Source organism: Corvus moneduloides, unplaced genomic scaffold (assembly GCF_009650955.1).
Source record: "Corvus moneduloides isolate bCorMon1 unplaced genomic scaffold, bCorMon1.pri scaffold_9_arrow_ctg1, whole genome shotgun sequence".
Taxonomy (NCBI): Eukaryota; Metazoa; Chordata; class Aves; order Passeriformes; family Corvidae; genus Corvus; species Corvus moneduloides.
This window is the reverse complement of record NW_022436940.1, coordinates 59,076-78,658: the sequence shown is the minus strand read 5'-3', so window position 1 is coordinate 78,658 and position 19,583 is coordinate 59,076. Positions and strand designations below refer to the sequence as shown.

Genomic DNA, 19,583 nt, shown 5'->3' with positions numbered 1-19,583 from the left:
CGCACTCGGCCCCCGCCGGGACAGCGCGGGGGGGCCCGGCCTGGCCGCCCCCACCTCCCCCTCCCCAAATTCCGCTCCGGGGGGCGCTGGGGGCGGGGCGGGGCGGCTCAGGCGAGCCGCACTGGGAGATGCGGATCTGCCCGGCAACTGATGAGTCATAGCCGAGACGCGCTCTGATTGGCTGAGGGCTGCCGGGGGGTCTCTGAGGGCCCTGGGGTACTCGGGCCCGCGAGCCCACCCGGTAACTGATGACTCCTCCCGTGGCGCGCTCTGATTGGCTGAGCGCTGCTGGGCGGGGCCGCGGGGACCCCCCCCGGCTGCTCCTGGGGTGCCAGCACCTGCCTAGCGCTGGAGATGGGGGTGCTGCGGGGACCTGGGAGCCTCCCCGACTGCGGGTGAGGAGCTCTCGAGTGAGATGGGACCCCAAATTGAGAGGGGGAAGTGGGCTGTGGGTTGGGGGAACGATGGGAAAGGGCTGGGAGAAGGGGGAAAAGAGGAAGCTGAGACCCCTAACAGAGCAGGAGGGGGAGTGGGACCTCCCAAACTGAGTTGGGAAGGGTGTGGGGATTGGGGGCATGATAGGAAAATTCTCAACACTAAACATCTCAGTTGTCCTCCCACATCTTCCAGTTACTCCCCAGCCCTCCCACTGAGCTACCACTTGCTCCCCATTTCACAGAATCATGGAATCGCTGAGACTGGAAAATCCCTCCAGGACCACCAAGTTCAACCAGATACCCACCCCTCCCTTGCCACCAAGTGCCACATCAAGTTGTTCCTTGAACACCTCCAAGGGATGGGGACACCTTCCTGGGCAGCCCCTTCCAATGTCTGACAACACTTTTCATGGAAAAATTCCTCCTGATGTCCAGCCTGAACTTCCCCTGGCACAGCTTGGGGCTGTTTCCTCTCCTCCTGTCCCTGTTCCCTGCGAGCACACCCCGACCCCCCCCCCCCCCCGGCTGCCCCCTCCTGTCAGGGACTTGTGCAGAGCCACAAGGTCCCCCCTGAGCCTCCTTTGCTCCAGCCTGAGCCCCTTTCCAGCTCCCTCAGCCGCTCCTGGGGCTCCAGACCCTTCCCAGCTCCATTCCCAGTTCTGGGCACATGGAAAGCCTTGATCCCTGCTCAGTAAGTTTATTTTAAAGGTACTTTGTATTTAAGGTACTATTTTTTGCTGAGGTGGCACAAAGAACTCAACAAAAATTCCCAGGAGTTTAAAAAACCAACTTTACTAGCAAACTTTAGAAGATCAGGAATTTGGCAACATTTAAAACCAACATTCAATCCAAATAATGCATTTCACAGAGCACTGACTGGGCAAACTCTACCCATCCAACCTCAATTATCCATGCTTCAAGAAGAGGAAATAGGGAGTAGAAAAGGAGAAGAAGAGAGAAAAAGGAAAAGAGAAAACCAAGATACAGCTACTGCCTTGGATCCAGCATGGGCTCAGCTGCTGTAAAATTCAAGGACAACAGGGACATACCCACAGGCTTCTGGGGCAAGGGGTTTTATCTGCTCTGGCCTCCTGTGGCCACCTCTCCCCCCAGGTGGGGCTTCTGGTCATCTGGTCACTCTGGGGGGTCGATTGGGGTCCAGGGCTGGCTGTGGGGCAGTGCTTATCCCTCACTCCAGCCCCTCCATGTCTTTTTCGGTAGAGAGGTTAATTAGACAGAAGTGAAGGACGGGTGCTTAAAGAGCCCTCGGTGCAGGGCCTCCCCAATTCATTAACCCTGGAGGGGTTAACCAGCTTCCGAGGGGGGTAACCCCACCTTGTTGGGGTTAATTAGCCCTGGGGGGGTTAATGAGCTGGGGACGTTAATTAGCCCAGTAGGGTATAATTTGTCCCAGGGGAGTTAATTGTGTCCCTGCTGGGAGGGGGTGGGGCCTGCACTGCTACCTGTACACCCTGGGCCCCTTCCCCACTGCTGACCCCTTCCCCCCCAGAGGCCCACAAGAGAGGGCAGGAGGCTCCTCTCCCACGTCCAGGTCCCTTTTGGAGAGGCGGAGGGTCAGGGTGGTCGATCTGCCCCCTCCCCCACGCTTTTCTCAGGGCTTTCCAGTAAAAGCAGCGAAGAAAAACAGGCAGAGTCGTTATGGTGGGGGAGGGGCTTTAGAACGTTTTATTGGGGTGGGGGATGGGTTTGAAACCCCTTCGGAGGGGAGGGAAGGGGCCCAGAACCAGAACGCTTTCCAGGCTGGGAGAGGGAAGGGGCAGGTCAGGAGGGTGGGTCTCCCCCTTCGGGGGTTTCCCCACTTGGGGGGCTCCCCTCTCCCTCCCGCTGCCCTCCCCCTTCCTCCTCCTCTTCTCCCTCCCGCTCCCCCTCCTGCTCCATCCGCTCCCGGTAGTTCCTCCTGAAGAAGCCGCACTGTGGAAGAGGGGTGGGTAAGAATGGGGGAGGGACCCCAAGAGTGGGGTTCACCCCTCCCCCCATCGCAAAACTCCCCCCCACCTTGGCGAGGCCGAGGGAGATGAGGAGGAGGAGGAGGAGCCCCCCCACCCCTCCTCCCATGTAGACGGGGAGGGGATCGACTTCCCACAGCAGCTCCACCTTGGTCACTCCCTAAAACGAGCGGGCTTGGGGGAGGGGCTGTCCCAACTTCCAGGGCAGCCGCTCCCCACCCATTACCGGCACACGCCAGAGGTGGGGCGTGGCCTCCCCACACGGCCCCCTTCCCCCTGCCCATCCCAGAGCCCGCCCCCCGCCCCATTACCTGCGCTCGGAGGAGTTGGGGCGCGGCCGCCAGAAGGGGCAGGGGCAGCGTGAGCCAGAGGGCGGAGCAAAACTGGGAGTGGGCGGGTCCCTGCGGTGGGGGAGGGGTCAGAGGGGTGGGGCTCTGGGAGTGGGGGAAGGGCTACAGGAGGACGGACGGGTGGGGAGGGGTACCTGGCTGTGGGGGAGGGGCTGCAGGACAGCGCTGACCGTGATCCTTGCGGGGTTCGCCGGGGTCAAGAGGGTCGGGGGGCAGCGGAACAGCTGCAGGTGGGGCGTGGAGCAGGCCTGGGGGAGGGAGGGGTGGGGCCCTGAGTCAGAGCCTAGCCAGTGCCCCACAAGTGCCGGGCCGCCAGAGCACCTCCACTAGATCCCCCTGCCCCTGAGCATCCCCCCGCACCCTGCGATCAGAGTCCCCAGCCTCCCCCCTCACCTGGGCGATGCTCCTGTTCAGCTCCTGACCCACAGAGTCTCCCAGCTCCAGCTCCACAGCCACACAGGGGCTCCCTGGTTCCTATGGGGCAGTGGGTGAGTTTGGGGATAGGGGATGACTAGGGACAGGGGGGAGTGGGGGGATAGGGGGTCATTTGAGGGCAGGAGGTATTTTTGGGGCAGGAGGTCATTTAGGGGGTGGGGGGGGTCACAGGGGGCAGGGGGGAGAGTGGGGATCAGAGGGGAGTTTTGCCCCCTGTATTTGGGGGAAGGACTCCGGGGAGTGCTATTGGGCAGAGGTCCCCACTCACCACTCGCACTTGGGAGGCAGCCATGGCCACGCTGTGGGGCAGCACATGGGGCAGGAGGACAAAGGGTGTCACCTGTGGTTTGGGGCTGCCCTGGGGGGGTGGCCAGAGAAGCTCCACCTGTGGGGCAGAACTGGGGGTCAGGGCTGTGGGGGCAGCAGGATGGGGGGGAGTCACTTAGGGGGTTCACCTGATAGTGGTGCTGCACCGTCTTGTTGTGGGGCTGGGGAGGGGTGAAGTTTAAGTGGTGGGTGGAATCTTCTTGCCTGTGTGTGGGGCGGGGGGGATCAGTGGGGCCCGGCTGCCTGGGTCCCCCCTGAATCCATGGAGCAGGAATGTGTGGGGCTTACCAGGAGGCCACAAGGTCAAGGGCAAAGTGGACAGGGATGTCCCAGGAGTCCGTGTTGTCCCCGAGGGTGATATTGGGCTCGTTATTGCTGTGGGGCAGGTGAGATCCACAGACATCACCTCCCTGCCCGACAGTGCCCCACAGACCCCTCCCCACCCCATGGACCCCACCTGCTCACAGTTGCGGTCAGCCCCAGGGATTGTCCCCATGAGGCATTTTGCTGAAGGTCAAAGGTCACCTCCACCAGCACCTGACACGGAGCAGAGTTGGGGTGTCTCGGGGGGCTGTCCCATAGCGACCCCTGCCCCCCAGCGCTGCTCCCCAGCTCTTACCTGCCAGCCAGAGCGGAGGACGGGGCAGCTGAGGTTGCAAGTGAGGCCCCACGGCTGCCCCTCGAAGCCCTGGGAGTCCCAGCAGTGGATGGGCATCGGCACCAGAGTCGAGGCCTGGGGGAGATATGGGGCTGGGATCTGAGGGGCCTGAACACCTGTGTCCTTCCCCATCCCGTATTTTGGGGTCCCACATACCTGGCTGGCTCGGGCCCGCCGGAAAGAGACCCCCAGGAGGTGGTTCACTTGTAGGGCCACCCCATAGGCATCTTCCCCCCTGTTCTTCACAATCAACAGAACCCCCAGTTCGGCACTAGGGACGCCCAAAACAGCTGCACCCCTTGGCACCACCTTGACCCCCAAGTCGGCTTCGCACACCTCATCAGCCCCACAGTTCTGCTCAAAGGGGATCTATGGGGCAGGGAAGAAAGGGGACATGTTAATTTTGGGGGACCCCACCACCCTCCCATTGCATCCCACATCCCAGCCCCACTGTGGTGTTACCTCAGCCCAGGTGGGGGGGGCACTGCTGGGGTGCAGGATGTGCCCTGGTGGGTCCCTATGGGGCAAGGTGATGGTGACAGTGACACGGATTGGGGTGACGAAGTCCTCAAGGCAGGGCTGGAGCACAAGCGACAGAAGGTTGGAGGGCACCCCAGAAGTGGGGGACAGCACCCCCAGCCACACCCCAGAAGTGTCAGTCCCCCACCCCCAAGGGTATGTCCCACCCCCCAAGTGCTGGTTCCCCTCTGCCCCCCAAGTGTGGGTTCTGGCCCCTTCCCAAAGGTGGATCCCACCCCCTAAGTGTCGGTCCTACCCCCACCACAAAATTGGATCCCACCCCCCAAGTGTGGGTCCTGCCCCATGTGGGTCCCTACCAGCACCCTCAGCGCCTCCTGCTGGCAACTCTGCCCTGGCTGCATCTCCCCGGCCCAGCTCTGCTGCCCCTCCCCAAAATGCCCCCGACCTTGTGCCCGCTGGGGGTCAACGTCCGCCTGGAACGTCACCGGGGTCACCAGGTCACCTAGAGATCAAGAGCGAGGCAAAAGGTCAGCGGTTGCCGCAGCACTTCCTGGAGGCCCTCGCGTGCACCCCTCCCCGGACCTGGGGGGCGCAGGCAGAGGCGGAAGGTCACAGTGCTGGCGGTGACATTGGAACAGTCGACCCAGCGGGTCGGGATCACAGGGGGTTCAAAGGTCAGGTGGGGGGTGACCCTCAGCACTGGGCGGGACCTGCAAGGGAAAAGACGTGAGGGAGGGGATACATCAGGGGTGGCACTGGTTGTGTCACCACCTCCCTCTCCCCCCATGTCCCCCGGTGTCCCTCCCTCTGGACCCACCCCCAAGTTCTCATCCCCACTCCCATGTCCCCATCTCTGCCCCATCTACCCATGTCACTGTTCCCACCCCATCTCCATGTCCCCATCTCCACCCCTAATGTACCCATCCCCATGTTCCTGTTCCCATCACCTTCCCTGTTTCCACCCCAATGTTCTCATCCTTGACTGTGTCCCCATCCCATCATCACCATCCATGTCCCCATGACTCCATCCCTTGTCTCCACCCCCATATTCCCATCTCCATAAAACCATCACCACCTGTGTCCCCACCCACAATGTCCCTTCCCGACTCCTTCTCCATACTCACATCCTCATCACTGTCTTTGTGTCCCCACCCATGTCCCCCTTTCCATCCCCATGTTCTTGTCCCCAAGCCTGGGCCCCCATCACTCTTCCCACAACTTCAACCTCATGTCCCCATCACCATCCCTGTCCCTACCCACATATCCCCATTTCCTCACCCTCACCCCTGTGTCCCCCATGACCCCCCATGTCACCTCATTACCACGACGTGTCCCTCCATCCCCACTGCCATATCTACCAGTCCATCCCCTGTGAGGTCCAGGCCACCAGCAACCGCCTGCCCGAAAAAACGCCCCAGGGCCACCACTTTCCCCTGCAACCTCTGGGGGGGAGGGGACACTCTTAGCCACCTGATGTCCCCTCCCCCGCAGGGGGCAGGTCTGCTCCCCCTCATTCCCCAGGTCCTACCTGTCGGGGGAAGGGCTTCACTCCCCCAGGGCACCCCGAAAAGATGTAGACAGCCCCACATTCCTCGTCCTCCAGGGGGGCTCCCACAGCCACCTCGGGCAGGTTGTCACCATCCAGGTCTCCCAGAGTGGCCAAGGATGCCCCAAAACGGCCCAAGGGGTGACCTGAGGCACCCCAAAGCTCCCCAGAGGGATGCAGGGCATCCTGGGGGAACAAGGACATTGTGGGAGTCAACCCCAGTCCCATGGACCTCAGATTGGACCTGGCCCCCACCTTTAGGTTACCCTGCATCACCCCTGTTCCACGGACCTTGGGTCAGGGTCACCATAGTCACCCTATGACCTTGAGTTTCGGTCATTCTGGTCACCCCATTGTCCCCAAGCTGGTGGCACCATGTTGACCCCATGCTTTTGGTTTGGGGTCACCCTGGCCACCTCATGACCCTGGTAACTCTGGGTTGGTGTCACCACTGGTCACTCCAGTCCCATGTCCCTAAGACTGGGGTGACCAGGGTGTCACCCTGGTCAGCCCCATCCCATGGTCCTTGGCTTGAGGCCACCATGGTCACCCAATATCCCTGGGTTGGCGTCCCCCTATAGCAACGTGCCCCCCCCCAAGTGTTCCCAGGGTTGGTGGTGGCCCCAGGGGCAGTGCCCCCCTTACCTCCTTCCACGTGTACACGTGCACCCGTCCTCCCCGCTGCCCATCATAGTGGCTGGGGGCCCCCACTAGCAATGCCACTGTCACCCCACCCTGGTCCAGCGTGCAGAGGGTGGCCCCAAAATAGGACCCCACCTGTGGGGAGACATCTGTGTCACTGGGTAGGCACATCCATGGGGACCTCCCCAAAGTAGGACCCCACCTGCAGGGTGACATGTGTTGCCTGGGAGAGGGTGGGGACACCCATGGGACCCCTCCCCCACGGCACAGAGGGTTGCCCTGAATTAGGACCTCACCTGTGCGAGGACATCTGTGTCACCTGGGGGAAGTGGGGACACTCAAGGAACCCTGTCCCCACCATACCTGCTCCCCAACGAGGGTCTGCAGCACTTGCCAGTCCCCAGTAGCTCTGGACACCTCGAAGAGGACCATCCCCCCCACGTGGAGGTGACGGGGTGCCCCTGCAGCCACCAGTACCCGGGCAGGGATGTGCAGCCCAACCACCGAGTAGCCTGGGGGAGGGGGGGTTACCAGGGTCACCAGGGTCAACCTGGTTCCCAAGGTGGGGGACACCTTGGCCACCCCATGTCCCTGGATTGGGGTCACCAGGGTCAAGGTGGTCACCAAGGTGTGCTGACCTGGTCACTCTGTGCTTTGGGATGGAGTCACCATGGTCACCCTGGGTTGGGGTCACCATGATGACCTGGTTCTCAAGCTGGGGTCACCTGAGTCTCCCCACAGCCCTGAGATGCCACCATAGTCAACCTGGTCCGTGGTTGGGTCCTGACCCACCACCATGATTCCACCCACATTGCCCCTCCCCCAGGATCTACCCCCCCACTAACTCCTCTGCCCCTCATCTATTATCCCTCCTCCATTCATGTAACCCCTCCCCCCTAATTAACACTTCTCACCTAGGTATCCCTCAGAACCGCTCTTGTTCAGGTGGGGGTTGGGCACGAAGGTCTCATTCTCTTGCAGCTCCAGCAGCCCCCCTGCTCCGTTATCGGCCCCCACCGCCCCCGTCACCCGCCGGCCCTGGGGGGAGGGAGGACCACATGAGCACGAGGAACCCCCACCCCCACCCCCACCCTGACACTCAACCTCCTCGCCCCCTTCCCACCTGGATGACATCAACACTGATCCCGCTGGAGCACATCTCCAGGTGAAAGCTGTGCAGCTGGGTGGTACCTGGGGGGGAGAGGCGAGAGAGGACTGGGAGTGTTGGAGATGGATGTGGGGGAGGTATTAATTAGGGTGAGGGAGGGGTTAATTGGGGTGGGGTGCATGCCCCAACTGGTTTTGGGTCCCCTCCATGTCACAGCTGTGTTACTGGGGGGGGGAGGCATTAATTTGGGGCGGAAGCAGGGTGGGGTGTCAGGTACCCTGAATGTTGGCTGGTTGGGGTGGGGGAGGGGTGGTGTTGGGGTACCCTCGATGTCATAGAGCCGCGCCTGCAGCTCCTGGAAGAGGCTCTGGAGCTGCTCGAAGCTCTTGAGCACCTGCACGAAGCCAGGCCCGGAGGCAAATTGCTGCAGGTACAGCTGCGTGTTGGGGCTGTTGAAGTTATTCCCCACCTGGCCGGGGGAGACACCGGGTGTTACTGGGACAGGGGGGCCATTGCACATTCCCTCCATCTGCCACGCCCTCAGGATGAGCAGCCATGGCCGCGCCCACCCAGGGCCGTGCCCACCATGATGACACCCACCCAAGAGCCATTCTGCCACACCCAAACCCTCAAATGGCCGCGCCCATAACCCACACCCGCCTACACCCACCATTACAACCCATTGCCACTCCCACCACCACTGGTCGTGCTCCCCGTGACCACCCCGTGACCAAGCCCGCCCCCCCCACACCTACTCACGGTAATGCCCACCCGTGACCACATCCGCACGACGGCCACGCCCGCACCCCCACCAGCCCCACCATGACCGCGCCCGCCATGCCCGCTCTGCCCTGCCTGGTCCGCCACGACCACACCCTCATGGCCACGCCCACCCCGGCCACGCCCACCCCGATGACGTAGCGGTGGATGCCGCGCTCCTCGGCCGCGCGCACGCTGCTCTCCGTGTCGCTGTCGGTGGCGTCGCCGTCCGTGATCAGCACCAGCACCCGCCGCGCCGCCGGCCGCGCCCCCCGCCGCTCTGAGAACAGCGTCTGCCTGCACAGAGCGCCGTGGGTGCTGCACGTGGGGCTGGGGGGCCACCGGCGGGCGCAGGGGGTCATTCTGGGAGCCCGGGGGGTAGCGGGGGTGAAGAGGGTGCAGCAGAGGAACAGTGGGGTGCTGGGTGCTGGTGGGGAGCAGCTCAGGGTCAACAGTGGGGCACATGTGGGTGCTGGAGGGTGGCAGTGGGGTGCAGGGGGCACAAGGGTGGTTCCGGGGGGCAGAGTGGGGTGCTATGAGTGTGGTGCCCTGCTGTGGGGTGGCAGTGGGGCACAGGGGCGGCATTAGGAGGGCACTAGGGTGGCAGTAGGGTGGCAGGGGATTCAGTGGGGCAGCTGGGGTGCTGGAGGGTGGTGAGCAGGAGCAGAGGATGGTGTGGGGCAGCAGTGGGGCATAAGGGGTGGCTGTGGGGCAGCTGAGGGGCAGCTATGGGGTGCAGTGGGGCAGGCCGTGTCTCACACAACGAAGCCGATGGCAGCAAAGGTGTCAGTGAGGCCCCCACGCTGTCTCAGCCCCCGCAGCAGCTCCCGAGGCCGCGGCTTGGCCACAAATTCCTCCAGCGTGAACACAGTCTGCACCCCATCCGAGAACTGCACTGCCCCGAACTGCCCACGTGGAGCACTGTCAGCGCCCACCCTGCCGGGGCCGTGGGCCCAGAGCCCCCGATAGCCTCCTACTGCCCCTGAACCCCTATAGTGTTCCCTATAGCCCCCCACGGTCCCCATTCCCCCATAATGTTCCCTATAGCCCCTAGCCCCCTATAGTGCCCTCATGGCCCCCATCCCCCACAGTGTTCCCTATAGCCCTCATCTCCCATAGTGCCCCTACAGCCCCTGTACTCCCCCCACTTCCCCCTCTGTAACACCCCCAGAACTCCCACCCCCCTGCACCCCCCACAGCCCTCCCGGGCGTACATGGATGGAGGTGTTCTCTAGCTTCTCCATCACGTCCACCATGAAGTCCCGGATGGCCCCAAACTGGGAGGGGCTCATGCTGCTGGAGCCGTCGAACAGGAACACCAGGTCCACCGGGGCCCGCTGGCAGCCTGGGGTCATGGGGGGGTCACTGGGGGCGTCACCACTGGGGGGGGGGGAGGGCCACGGGGAATGGCTCAGTGGCCCCAGCAGTCAGCCAGGGCCATCCTGTGTCCATGATGGCCTCCATGGGTCAACCATGGTCTCTATGTGTCAATCCTGGGTCAGCCATGGGTCAAGCCCCAAGGTCAATCATCATGGCCACCATGGGTCAGCCATGGGTTCACCACACTCTCCATGGGTTGGGGGCCATCTCTGGGGTGGCCCCTCACCTTGACGTCCGGGCATCAGCTCCTGCCGCAGTCTCAGCTGAGGGTCGAGCAGGAGGCAGACCCCGCTCACGTACATGTTGCGGTCGCAGACGTGGGTGAAGCCCGGGCCACAGGCCTGGGGAGCGGCGAGAAAGGAGCAGAGGGTGGGGCTGAGAGGGGAAGGGGCGGGGTGGGGCTGAGGGTGGGGCTGAGAGGGGAAGGGGCGGGGTGGGGCAGAGGGTGGGGCTGAGAGGGGAAGGCGGGGGGGACTGTTGGACTCACGATGGTGCCGTCGCCATCCCGGGCCAAGGCCATTCCGATGTGTGTCCGGGTGCTATTCCCTGGGGACAGCTCTTAATCCTAATCCCACCCCAACCGCACCCTAACCCTGCCTTGATCCTGCCCTAATCCCACCCCTCTCCATTTTAAATCACACCCCGTGCAATCCCAGCTCCAGCACCCATTCTAACCCTGCCCTAATCTCACACTGATCTTGCTCCCACTCTAATCCTGCTCTCACTCTAATCCCACCCCTAAAACCACCCTACCCTCCACCCACACCCACCCCTACCACCATCTCCCCCTAATCCCACCTCCATTCTAATCCCATCCCCAAATCCTTTCCACCCCAACCCTAATTCCATCCCAATCCCACCCTAATCCCACCCCACTCCCACTTCACCCCAATCCCATCCCAATCCTGCCCTAATCCCACCCCTAAAATACACCTGCACCCCCACCCACCCCTACCCTAATCTCAATCAAATCCACCCTAATTCCACTTCGATCCTACTTCTAATCCTACTGCATCCCTACTTCTAATTCCACCCTATGCCCACCCCTACTTCCACCCCAGTCCCTCCTAATCCCGCCATTCCCACCTTCCAGCTCCACCTCCCGGCACTCTCCACTCTGCACCACACACTGGAACAGCCGCCCCCCATCTCCGACCTCTGATGGGGCCCCCACCAGCACTCTGGGGAGAGAGGGTTATTTCAGCCCCCCGGGATCCCCAGGTGCTGAAATATCCCGGGGCCCTGGGAGGGGCCCCACAATTGGGGTGACTCAGATGTCCAGGGTCCCCATCTCCTACCGGGCCCCGTCCAGCGGCAGCACTTGGTGCCCAAAGCTCCGGCTCCCACCAGTGGTCAGGACCCGATGTGGGGCCGGGTGGATGCTGAAGGCTCCGATGTGGGGCAGCTCTATAGGGCAGAGAGGGGGATGGGTGAGAGACAGCCCCTTGCCCCACACAGTTCCCCCAGACTGACACAGCGAGGGGACCTAGGTGTCCAGGACCCACGAGTGGGGGGACCCAAGTCTGGGACCCATAAATTAAGGGTCCCAGGTCTCTGAGCCCCACAAGGTGAGGGGAACCCAGCATCCGCTTCTCATGGCGCCAATATGGGGCCCTACTTCCTTCCCCGAGCGTGGGAAGGATCTGGGCATGCAAGTGCTCCTCCCCCAGCCGCAGTTGGTCAGGGACCTTCGTCTCCCACCTGCTGTGGGACAGGAACCCCCTTTCCCCCCCTCCATGGGTCAGGGCCCCAAGTCCCCCCATACCGGCCACCAGAGCCCCGATGATGATGCCAATGATGTGCCCCAGAGCCGCCATGCTGTCACCACTCTGGTGTCACTGCACGCCCCGGATTTCCTGTGACAAATGGGTGAAAAACATCCCACACAGAACCCAGGGCCCCAGGCAGACAGAGCTCGGGGGGGGACAGGATGGGAGACAGAAACGGGGGGGAGACAGAAATGGGGGGGGCAGGCATCTGAGACCCAGAACTGGGGGTCCCCAGGCTGCCAGGACTTACCTGTCACCACTGGGGGGGTCAGCAAGGGCTGTTGCTGTAGGGGGGGTTGGGTTGGGTTATGCCAGGGGTTGTATCGGGTGTTGGGATTGAGTTGGGGGTCACGCTGGCGGTTGAGCTGGGAATGACTGGGGGTCATGCTGAGGGGTGTGAGGGGGTTGGGGGCTTGTGGGGGTGACCCCAGCCAGATGCCAGGTGCTCCCAAAATCGCTCTGTCACTCTCCTCCTCACTTGGACAAGGGAGAGAAAATAGAATGTGCATTCCAGTGCTGGGATGGGGAGGGGGGGTTTGAGTTTGGGGTTGGGATATGTGGGGTGATAGAGGAGCAGGAATTGGGCTTTGAGAGAACAGGCCAGGCTGTGGGAAACTTCGAGGCATCAGCAAACTGTAAGGTAACCACAGACTGGTGTTTGAAGCAGCAACCAGTCAGGGCAGGGAGACGTCAGTAAATCTTGACACAACTTGTGGTCAGAGAGATTTGGGAAGCAGCAGATGGTTAAAGTGTGCAGAGAAACAGCACAAGCATAGGGCAGTGTAGGACAGTCTTTGGCAGGGACAACCAAGGGCCTTGGTGGGGCTGGGCACCCCCACATTTTCCAGCTGTAACAAGTACCTCTGACTCCTGCTTTACCAGAACCCAGGGATGGTCTCCTTTCCTGGTCATGGCCTCATTGGGCTCTTCAGCGATGACCCTGAGTGGGGCCAGTCAAACCCTCAGAGTCTTGGGGGTTGTTGCTGACTTTGACTTCTCAGGAGTTTCAGCTTCCCAAACGTGCAGTTCAGGGATTTGGCACCACAGGGTGCAGGAACATGCCAAGTGCCTGAACAAGCCTCAGCTCCAGGTGTGATTTCCTCAGTTCCCCAGTTCTTATGCAGTTAATTGGAGCAGTTTCACAAGTGCTGTCAGAGTGAAAAACTGTGAAATTACAAGAAAGCATTTTTCTAGTTTTTCTGCCTACAGAATATGTATTATCCAGAGCTTCTGATTAAAGCATTTCTTAATGAAGTATGAACATAGAGCAAAGACCAGAACTGTGGGGAATTTTTAGTGTACCGCTTCAGGTGAATTGAACACATGTTTTTGCTTAAATATAAACCCAAAAAAGGTCTCCCACAGAGCTTTGGGCAGTATCCTACCACCGTAAGCCGTTCTCCAAGGACTCTGCACAGATGTGACCAGAGCTGACCTCTCACAGACAGCTGCACCAGCTCAAGGCAGCTGAGCCCAGCCTTGGGCCCAGCCCCCAGCCCAGCTCTGCCACCTGAGATGGCACTCCCCATCCAGGGGACAGACAGTGCTGTGGCTGTTCCTTATCACCAAGGGGATCTTCACTCCCTTACAGTCCTCCAGTCTGATAGGAAAGATGGGCACCCTTACAAATTACTCTGTGGTGAGGGTCTTTAGGAGGAATGGATATATGGAAAAGACTCCACTACTGGAATAAGCAGTAAAGTAGGTATGTTTGTTACAGCGCTGGGACGCGTGGGGGATAATTCCTCCAAAGCCATGCGTGCCGACAGCTGCATTCAGCTTGGTATTTATCGGGTTACAAGCTCCATAGTCATTAAGTTTCCCAATACACCTATACATATTCATCGCCTAGCCCTGCCTAGCCTCACTTCGTATTACAATGAGCCCAAAAGTCATTTACATCCGCTTGCGCTTGCGCAGTGTCGCTTGCGCAGTGTTGTCTGGTGGTCGTGGGCAGGGGGCTCTGGGATGAAGTGAAGGGTCTCCTCACGCTGGACTTTTCACCTTTCCTCCCTGCACATGCTCTTTATGTCCCTGGCCCAAGTCCAAACTTCAAGGCTGGTTTAAGTTAGTTTTAGGTTCGAAAACAGGATCTTTGGTCAAGAAGATCAAGATTCCTTCCCTTTATCAATAGTCTCATATCTTCTCATTCTGCTTTGGTAGGCACAATAAGTGTTGAGCAAGCTGTAGGCATTGTTTTTAACAAACAGCTTCTTAACAAATCATTTAACCTCTGCTTCCCCCTCCTCCCTCTGGTTCAGAATGGGTGTTAATGTCTTCAAAACGGGTCTTAATTTCTCTAGGAACATCAAGCTGCACAAGTTTGTTAAAGAACCCAAACAGTTTGAGCCAGACAGTTTGAGCTCCTGACCTTTAGGGTAATAGGACAAACGGGTCTGCACAAAATCTTGTGCAGAGCCCAGACAGCCTGGACTTCCAAACATTGGGGAAAACGGCAACACATGTTCAAGGGGGGATATGGGGTCAGTGGTTCAGGAAGGCTGTGCCTTCCTGGTACCTCAGCCGATGGGGAAAGGAAGAGAGCAACATGCGGCCGGGAGTTTAGGATAAAAGGAGGCTGCGTCCTCCAAAACCTCGAGAGAGACCCCACGGGCGTGTGCCCCAGTGGACTCTCTCCCTTTATTCGAGCAAAGTTGCAGGACTCCTCTGTCTCCTTTGTGGACACTGGCTTTTCACAGTGTGGCTTCTCCGCACAAGTCTCTGGCATTTATAGTTATAGCCTGTTTAAGCCTTTCCTCAGCTGGGCCTTCTCCATTCCAGGTTATTCCTTGGTCCTAAACTACCACAGCTGAGCAGTTATAACCAGAATTTCCCCTTCAGGTGTCCTGGCACACCCTGCTGCAAAGGCCAGGATGTGGCAGGAAGGCTCACAGGGTCTCCTGACTGTGGAGAAGGACATGCTCCAGAGCAGGGCTTCTCTGTCACACTGTCAGAGGGACAGGGCAGGACAGGGTGGCTCCTTCTCCCAGGGACAGCTGTGGAGTGTGAAGGTGGAAGTGCAGCCAGGGGTGCCCAGGGCTGTCCTGCAAAGCAGGGTCCCTGTGCTCCAAAGCTCTGTGTGCCAGGGCAGAAACTCTGCTGCATGCCAGGGGCAGCTCTCAGCTTCCCCAGGGAGATCCCCACAGCACTGCTGGGGAGAGGCTGAGAGGTCCAGATCACCTCAGCACATTTCCAGAGGGGCTTTTCAAGTAGCGTATCAAGGTCAGGGCTACCCCTAAGGAAATGTACTTTCGGAAAGGTACTTCCTGGGGGTCTGTGCTTTCATCTTCCTACTGTGGTTGGGCGGCAAAGAGTGGCTGGTGTGTCTGTCAGTGAGTGCAACCACCAGCAAACATCAAACCAAGCAGCCAGAGAGTATAAAAAGAGGTCTGAGATCTAGTTAGTTTAGAGACCATAGGCCTGGATCAGATGTTGGAGAGCCCCAAGAGCCTGTGAGCTGGTTACTGGATGGACACTGTGACCTAAACACTCTTGGAGAAACTGAGGAGTCCTGTGAGGCAGGTAATGGGAATGCCTTAGGTCTGGACCCGGGGGTGAAGTTCCCTTTGTGTGAGAGAGCAGCAGGAATGTCTGGGCACTGCTGGGATGGGCAGTGGGGCAGTCCACAGGAAATAGCAGCACAACAAGAGGGTTGGTGGGAGACATGTGCTGCAGACTTCTTGAGCAGGAAGAAGTCGCTGGGCCTTCTCCAACAACTGGGAGAAACCTCATGTTTCCAGGTGCTAGTCCTCATGGGAGGCCTAAACTATCCCAGTATCTGATGAAGGGGTAATACACCAAGCCAGCCAGGAGGCTTTTGGAGCTTATTAAGAGTTTTTCTGACAAGGGTGACTGAAGAGCCAGTGACGGAGGGTGTCCTGCAGGACATCACACTTAGAAACAAGGTCAGGACTGTAACAGTCAGGGGTGAGGAAGCAAAGGTGAGGGCTCTGAGAGAATGGAAAAAGGCAGAGTGCAGGACTTCAGGAGAATAGGCTTCAGCCTGCTTGGTGACCTGCTAAGAAGAATTCCATGAGATATTGTCCTGCAGAGAAGAGGGAAGAACTCTTTCATGTTCAAAAATCTTGTCTTTGAGCTCCAGAATACCTCGCCTTGTCACTCAGGAAGGTAAAAAACACTGTAGGAAGCTGGTATGGATGGGAAAGGAGCTGCTGACAAAAACCAAACATGAGGAGGAAGCACAGAAACAGTGGAAACAGCCTGCCAGCCTCAATGGTGCTGGAGAGACTAATTTGTGTGTGTGTGTTTGTCTGTGCAAAGGGAACTGGAGGGGAGAGGAGATGCCAGGGACAGCTTCTGGATAGATAGAGAGCCCAAGATCAGCTCCTGGAGAGATCCACACTCCCTGTGTGCCTATATAGGCCTCTATTTTTCACCAGCAAAAGCAGTCCAACCCTCACTTCTCCTTAGTCCACTGACAGTGGTTTTCCTTGGCCTACCGACCTGCTGAGGTCCCTTCCAGGTGAGGTTCTGGAGAGCTGCCCCGCAGAGAGAAGTGGGGCTTTGGGCTGATGGCAATATATGTCACCAGTGTGTCCTGGCAGCCCAAAGGGCCACTCTGTCCTTGGGGATCAGGCCCAGCGTCACCAGCCAGGCCAGGGAGGGGATTGTCCCACTCTGCTCTGCACTGGGGCAGACCCACCTCCAATCCTGGGGGCAGTTCTGGGTGACGCAAGAAAAGGACATCAAAGTACTAGCATGCGTCCAGAGGAAAGTGATCAAGATGGTGAAATGCCTCAAGTGCAAAACTTAGGAGGTGCAGCTGAGGTCACCTGGTTTTGTTCTGCTTGGAGAAGGGAAGGACAAGGGGTGACCCCACTGCAGTCAAAGAGGGCAGTCCATGTGGCATGCTGGTCTCCTCTGGTCATCAGTGACAGGACACAAGGAAATGGAGTGAGATGGGGTCAGGGGAAGTTCAGAATGGACATTAGGAAAAGGTTCTTCATCCAGAGGCTGGTCAGGCACTGGAACAGGCTTCCCAGAGAAAGGGGCCGGGCATCAAGCCTGCCAAGGCTCAAGCAGTGCACAGACAAGGCTCTTAGTCATATGATTTCATTTCAGGTTGTCCTGGAAGCAGCAGAGACTTAAGGATCTTTATGAGTCCCTTCCAAGTTGAGAGAGTCCTATGATCCTGTGATACTGGGTGCCATTGAAAGGACAAAGAAGGGCAAGGTAAACAACAGGCATAGTCAGCATGGGTTCACAAAGGGAAACTGCTGTTTACCAATTTGAGATATTCTATAATTCCCTGACTTGTTCCTTCAGATACCTCTCAGTTTGCCAGCTGTAGCAGGATGTTCTGCCCTGGAACATGGCCAAGTAACTCAGACAATGCCCTATTTACAAGGCTTTCAGTGCTGGACTGAGAGGGGGTGTCATGCTGGTTTTGGTGTTGAATTATGCTAAATCCAGTCTGGCACATCAACCCCAAAATTAACATCCTGATAGTGAGGCAAAGATTTGGCAGGTAAGCTGCTAAACTGACCCAGACACACATGACTGTCAGCCAATCCTTTACACCTTAAAAGTCCAGTCCTCTTTCATAGGGTAGGTTCTTCTGGAGCATGTGGAGATCCCTCCTTTGGGTGGGGACATCCCTCAATGTCTGAGCGAATGTGATTTTGTCCACAGTCATTGGTCTGGGTGAGCTACATCAATCTCTGCTTTAATAGCTAGCTTTAATATAATTAATTTGACTGCTTTGATATAGTGAACTATCCTGTCCTATCCTATCCTATCCTAGTATTTTTATCTTTTTTACTACTTATGTGTAGTAAATAATTCTCATAAAGATCTTTTTGTCTAATCATTTATCATAATAAATAATTAATTTTTATATAAATATATCTGGTTTGCCATCCTTAATCCTGCAGGACAGAGTTGTACACAGGTCCAATCACACCCCTATAATTCCTTAGATTTAAGGCATTGACAGCCTGGGGCTTGGATTGGATCTGGGAGGGCAACCTCCATCCTACTGTTCTGCATTCCCAAAATCCTTGTTCCCAGTTTCCACCATCCCTCACCACCAGATCCGCTCTGGGATCAGTTTCCCTGTGGGCACTTTCCTGCCCTCTCCCTGTGTTACTGGCACTGGAAATTGGGAATTTGGATCTTCATCCCATTTTCCCTTCCTTCTCCTCCCTATTATTATCGGGATCCCCTTTTCACCCTCTTTTCCCAGGCACTGGGACCTCCCTTTCTGGCCACCCCTGGTTTTCCAGCTCCTGCATCCCCCTTTCTTTGACTCCAGGACCCTCCTGCCCCACCTATCCTGGCCATCTTACCTCTCCCAGCCCCTGGATCCCCCCTTCCTTGACGCTGGGACCACCCTGAACCCCCATTCCCGGGAACTGAGACACCCTTGCGTGCGTCACTGCACTCCAAGTCCCCCCCCCACCAGGATTTCAGTACCCCAAAACCACCTCAGAAATGGGGATACTCCAAAATCCCCTCAGAAACTGGGTCCCCTGATGTCTTGAGAGACCACTTAAAAACAGAGACTAGACAGGAGTAGGGGAATAAAGGTAGGTATTTAATTGAAGGGCCTTCAAAGGTACACCCTGGGGAGTCCAGAGGCTACTGCCGAGATGGACCCCAAGATGGACTGCGGGTCACAAGTTCTTCAATCTTTTATGGGTTTGGTTCATTTGCATATCAGAGTTAATTCTCCAATTAAAGCTTCAGTTTAATGATGTAATTCCCCTCAGCTTGCCCCCCTCTCAAAAGCTTTTGGTTTATACTTTTTGGGCCTAGGACGGTCTGGGTGTCCTTGAAGAGCAGGCCTGGAGAGGCTTTGTTACGTCTACCTAGCAGGAGAGAGCAGAAATTAACAGGCTACAAGAAACTTCAGAGTTACACACTAGGCAGTACAGGATTTGAAAAATATAAAAGTTAAAACCTAAGGCATCACCCCCTGACTTCATCATACCCAGCCTTCAGCTCTTATTTCAGACCCCATCCTACCCCTCCCAATTCCCATCCCAGCCCTCCTTGCGGTTTTGGGGATTGTGAGATCAAGTAATTTTGGGGTGAGATTGAGTCATTTTGAGGTGGGATTGAGCCACTTTGGAGTGGGATTGAGTTGTTTAGAAGTGACGGGTCAATCCATCTTTGGCTTTTGGAGTGCAAAGTTATGGAGAAAACTCCTCCAAATCCCAACAGAACACCTAAATCCTCCTGAGTATACTGCTGAACCCCCAATTCCCCCCCAAATCCAAGTGAAATGGTGAGGCTTTACATGTCTTTGTTCAATCTCTTCATTTTTACCATAATTTTGGGTGTTTTTAAGGGATGAAGATGGTTCAAAAGAAAATCACGGCCAAAAGATAAGGATTTGTTGGCATACTTTGAGTATCCGTGGGGTTGGGTTGGGTGGGTGGAAGAGCCTTTTTTAGAGGGGTTTCCACCCCATTCTCTCCAAAATCTTGGTCTCTGCCCTAACCATCACCATTTGGCTGTGGAAGACACCAGTGGGCCAGAGAGAATTAAAATCATGGAACTATTAAGTTGGAAAAGACCTCGAAGATCATCCAGTGTTGCTGGATGTCACCAGAAGAAATGATTGGACAGAGCAGGTGAGATTTCTGGGGTCTAAAGTCAACAACTAACTTTTGGGGTATTTCCCATTTCTGAAAGGATTTTGGGATATCCCTGTTTCTGAGGTGGCTTTGGGGTACCCCCCAAATCTGAAAGGGGGGAACT

General features: G+C 57.8%; 1 protein-coding gene across 3 annotated transcripts; it reads right to left on the bottom strand.

The window, feature by feature from the left end:
* Positions 1 to 2,094: 2,094 nt before the first annotated feature.
* LOC116439120 (integrin alpha-L-like) lies at positions 2,095 to 11,957 on the bottom strand. Of its 3 annotated transcripts, XM_032098234.1 has the most exons (29): positions 11,855 to 11,956; positions 11,388 to 11,496; positions 11,176 to 11,270; positions 10,577 to 10,635; positions 10,316 to 10,430; positions 9,924 to 10,054; positions 9,469 to 9,614; positions 8,859 to 9,006; positions 8,275 to 8,419; positions 7,966 to 8,033; positions 7,757 to 7,880; positions 7,206 to 7,354; positions 6,846 to 6,977; positions 6,183 to 6,386; positions 5,969 to 6,096; positions 5,237 to 5,364; positions 5,011 to 5,156; positions 4,637 to 4,753; positions 4,331 to 4,543; positions 4,136 to 4,249; positions 3,974 to 4,053; positions 3,805 to 3,891; positions 3,645 to 3,720; positions 3,458 to 3,574; positions 3,148 to 3,228; positions 2,889 to 3,002; positions 2,716 to 2,805; positions 2,454 to 2,564; positions 2,095 to 2,369 (listed from the first exon to the last, which is right to left on the bottom strand). In XM_032098234.1, exons 1-29 carry the CDS (start codon positions 11,904 to 11,906, stop codon positions 2,220 to 2,222), a joined length of 3,429 nt encoding a protein of 1,142 aa, XP_031954125.1. In that variant the 5' UTR covers positions 11,907 to 11,956; the 3' UTR covers positions 2,095 to 2,219. The 3 variants fall into 3 exon arrangements, 2 of the variants coding, with proteins under 2 accessions (XP_031954125.1, XP_031954126.1); XM_032098235.1 differs by lacking the exon at positions 2,454 to 2,564; XR_004238055.1 differs by lacking the exons at positions 2,095 to 2,369; positions 2,454 to 2,564; positions 2,716 to 2,805; positions 2,889 to 3,002; positions 3,645 to 3,720 and having other exon boundaries at positions 11,855 to 11,957.
* Positions 11,958 to 19,583: the final 7,626 nt, after the last annotated feature.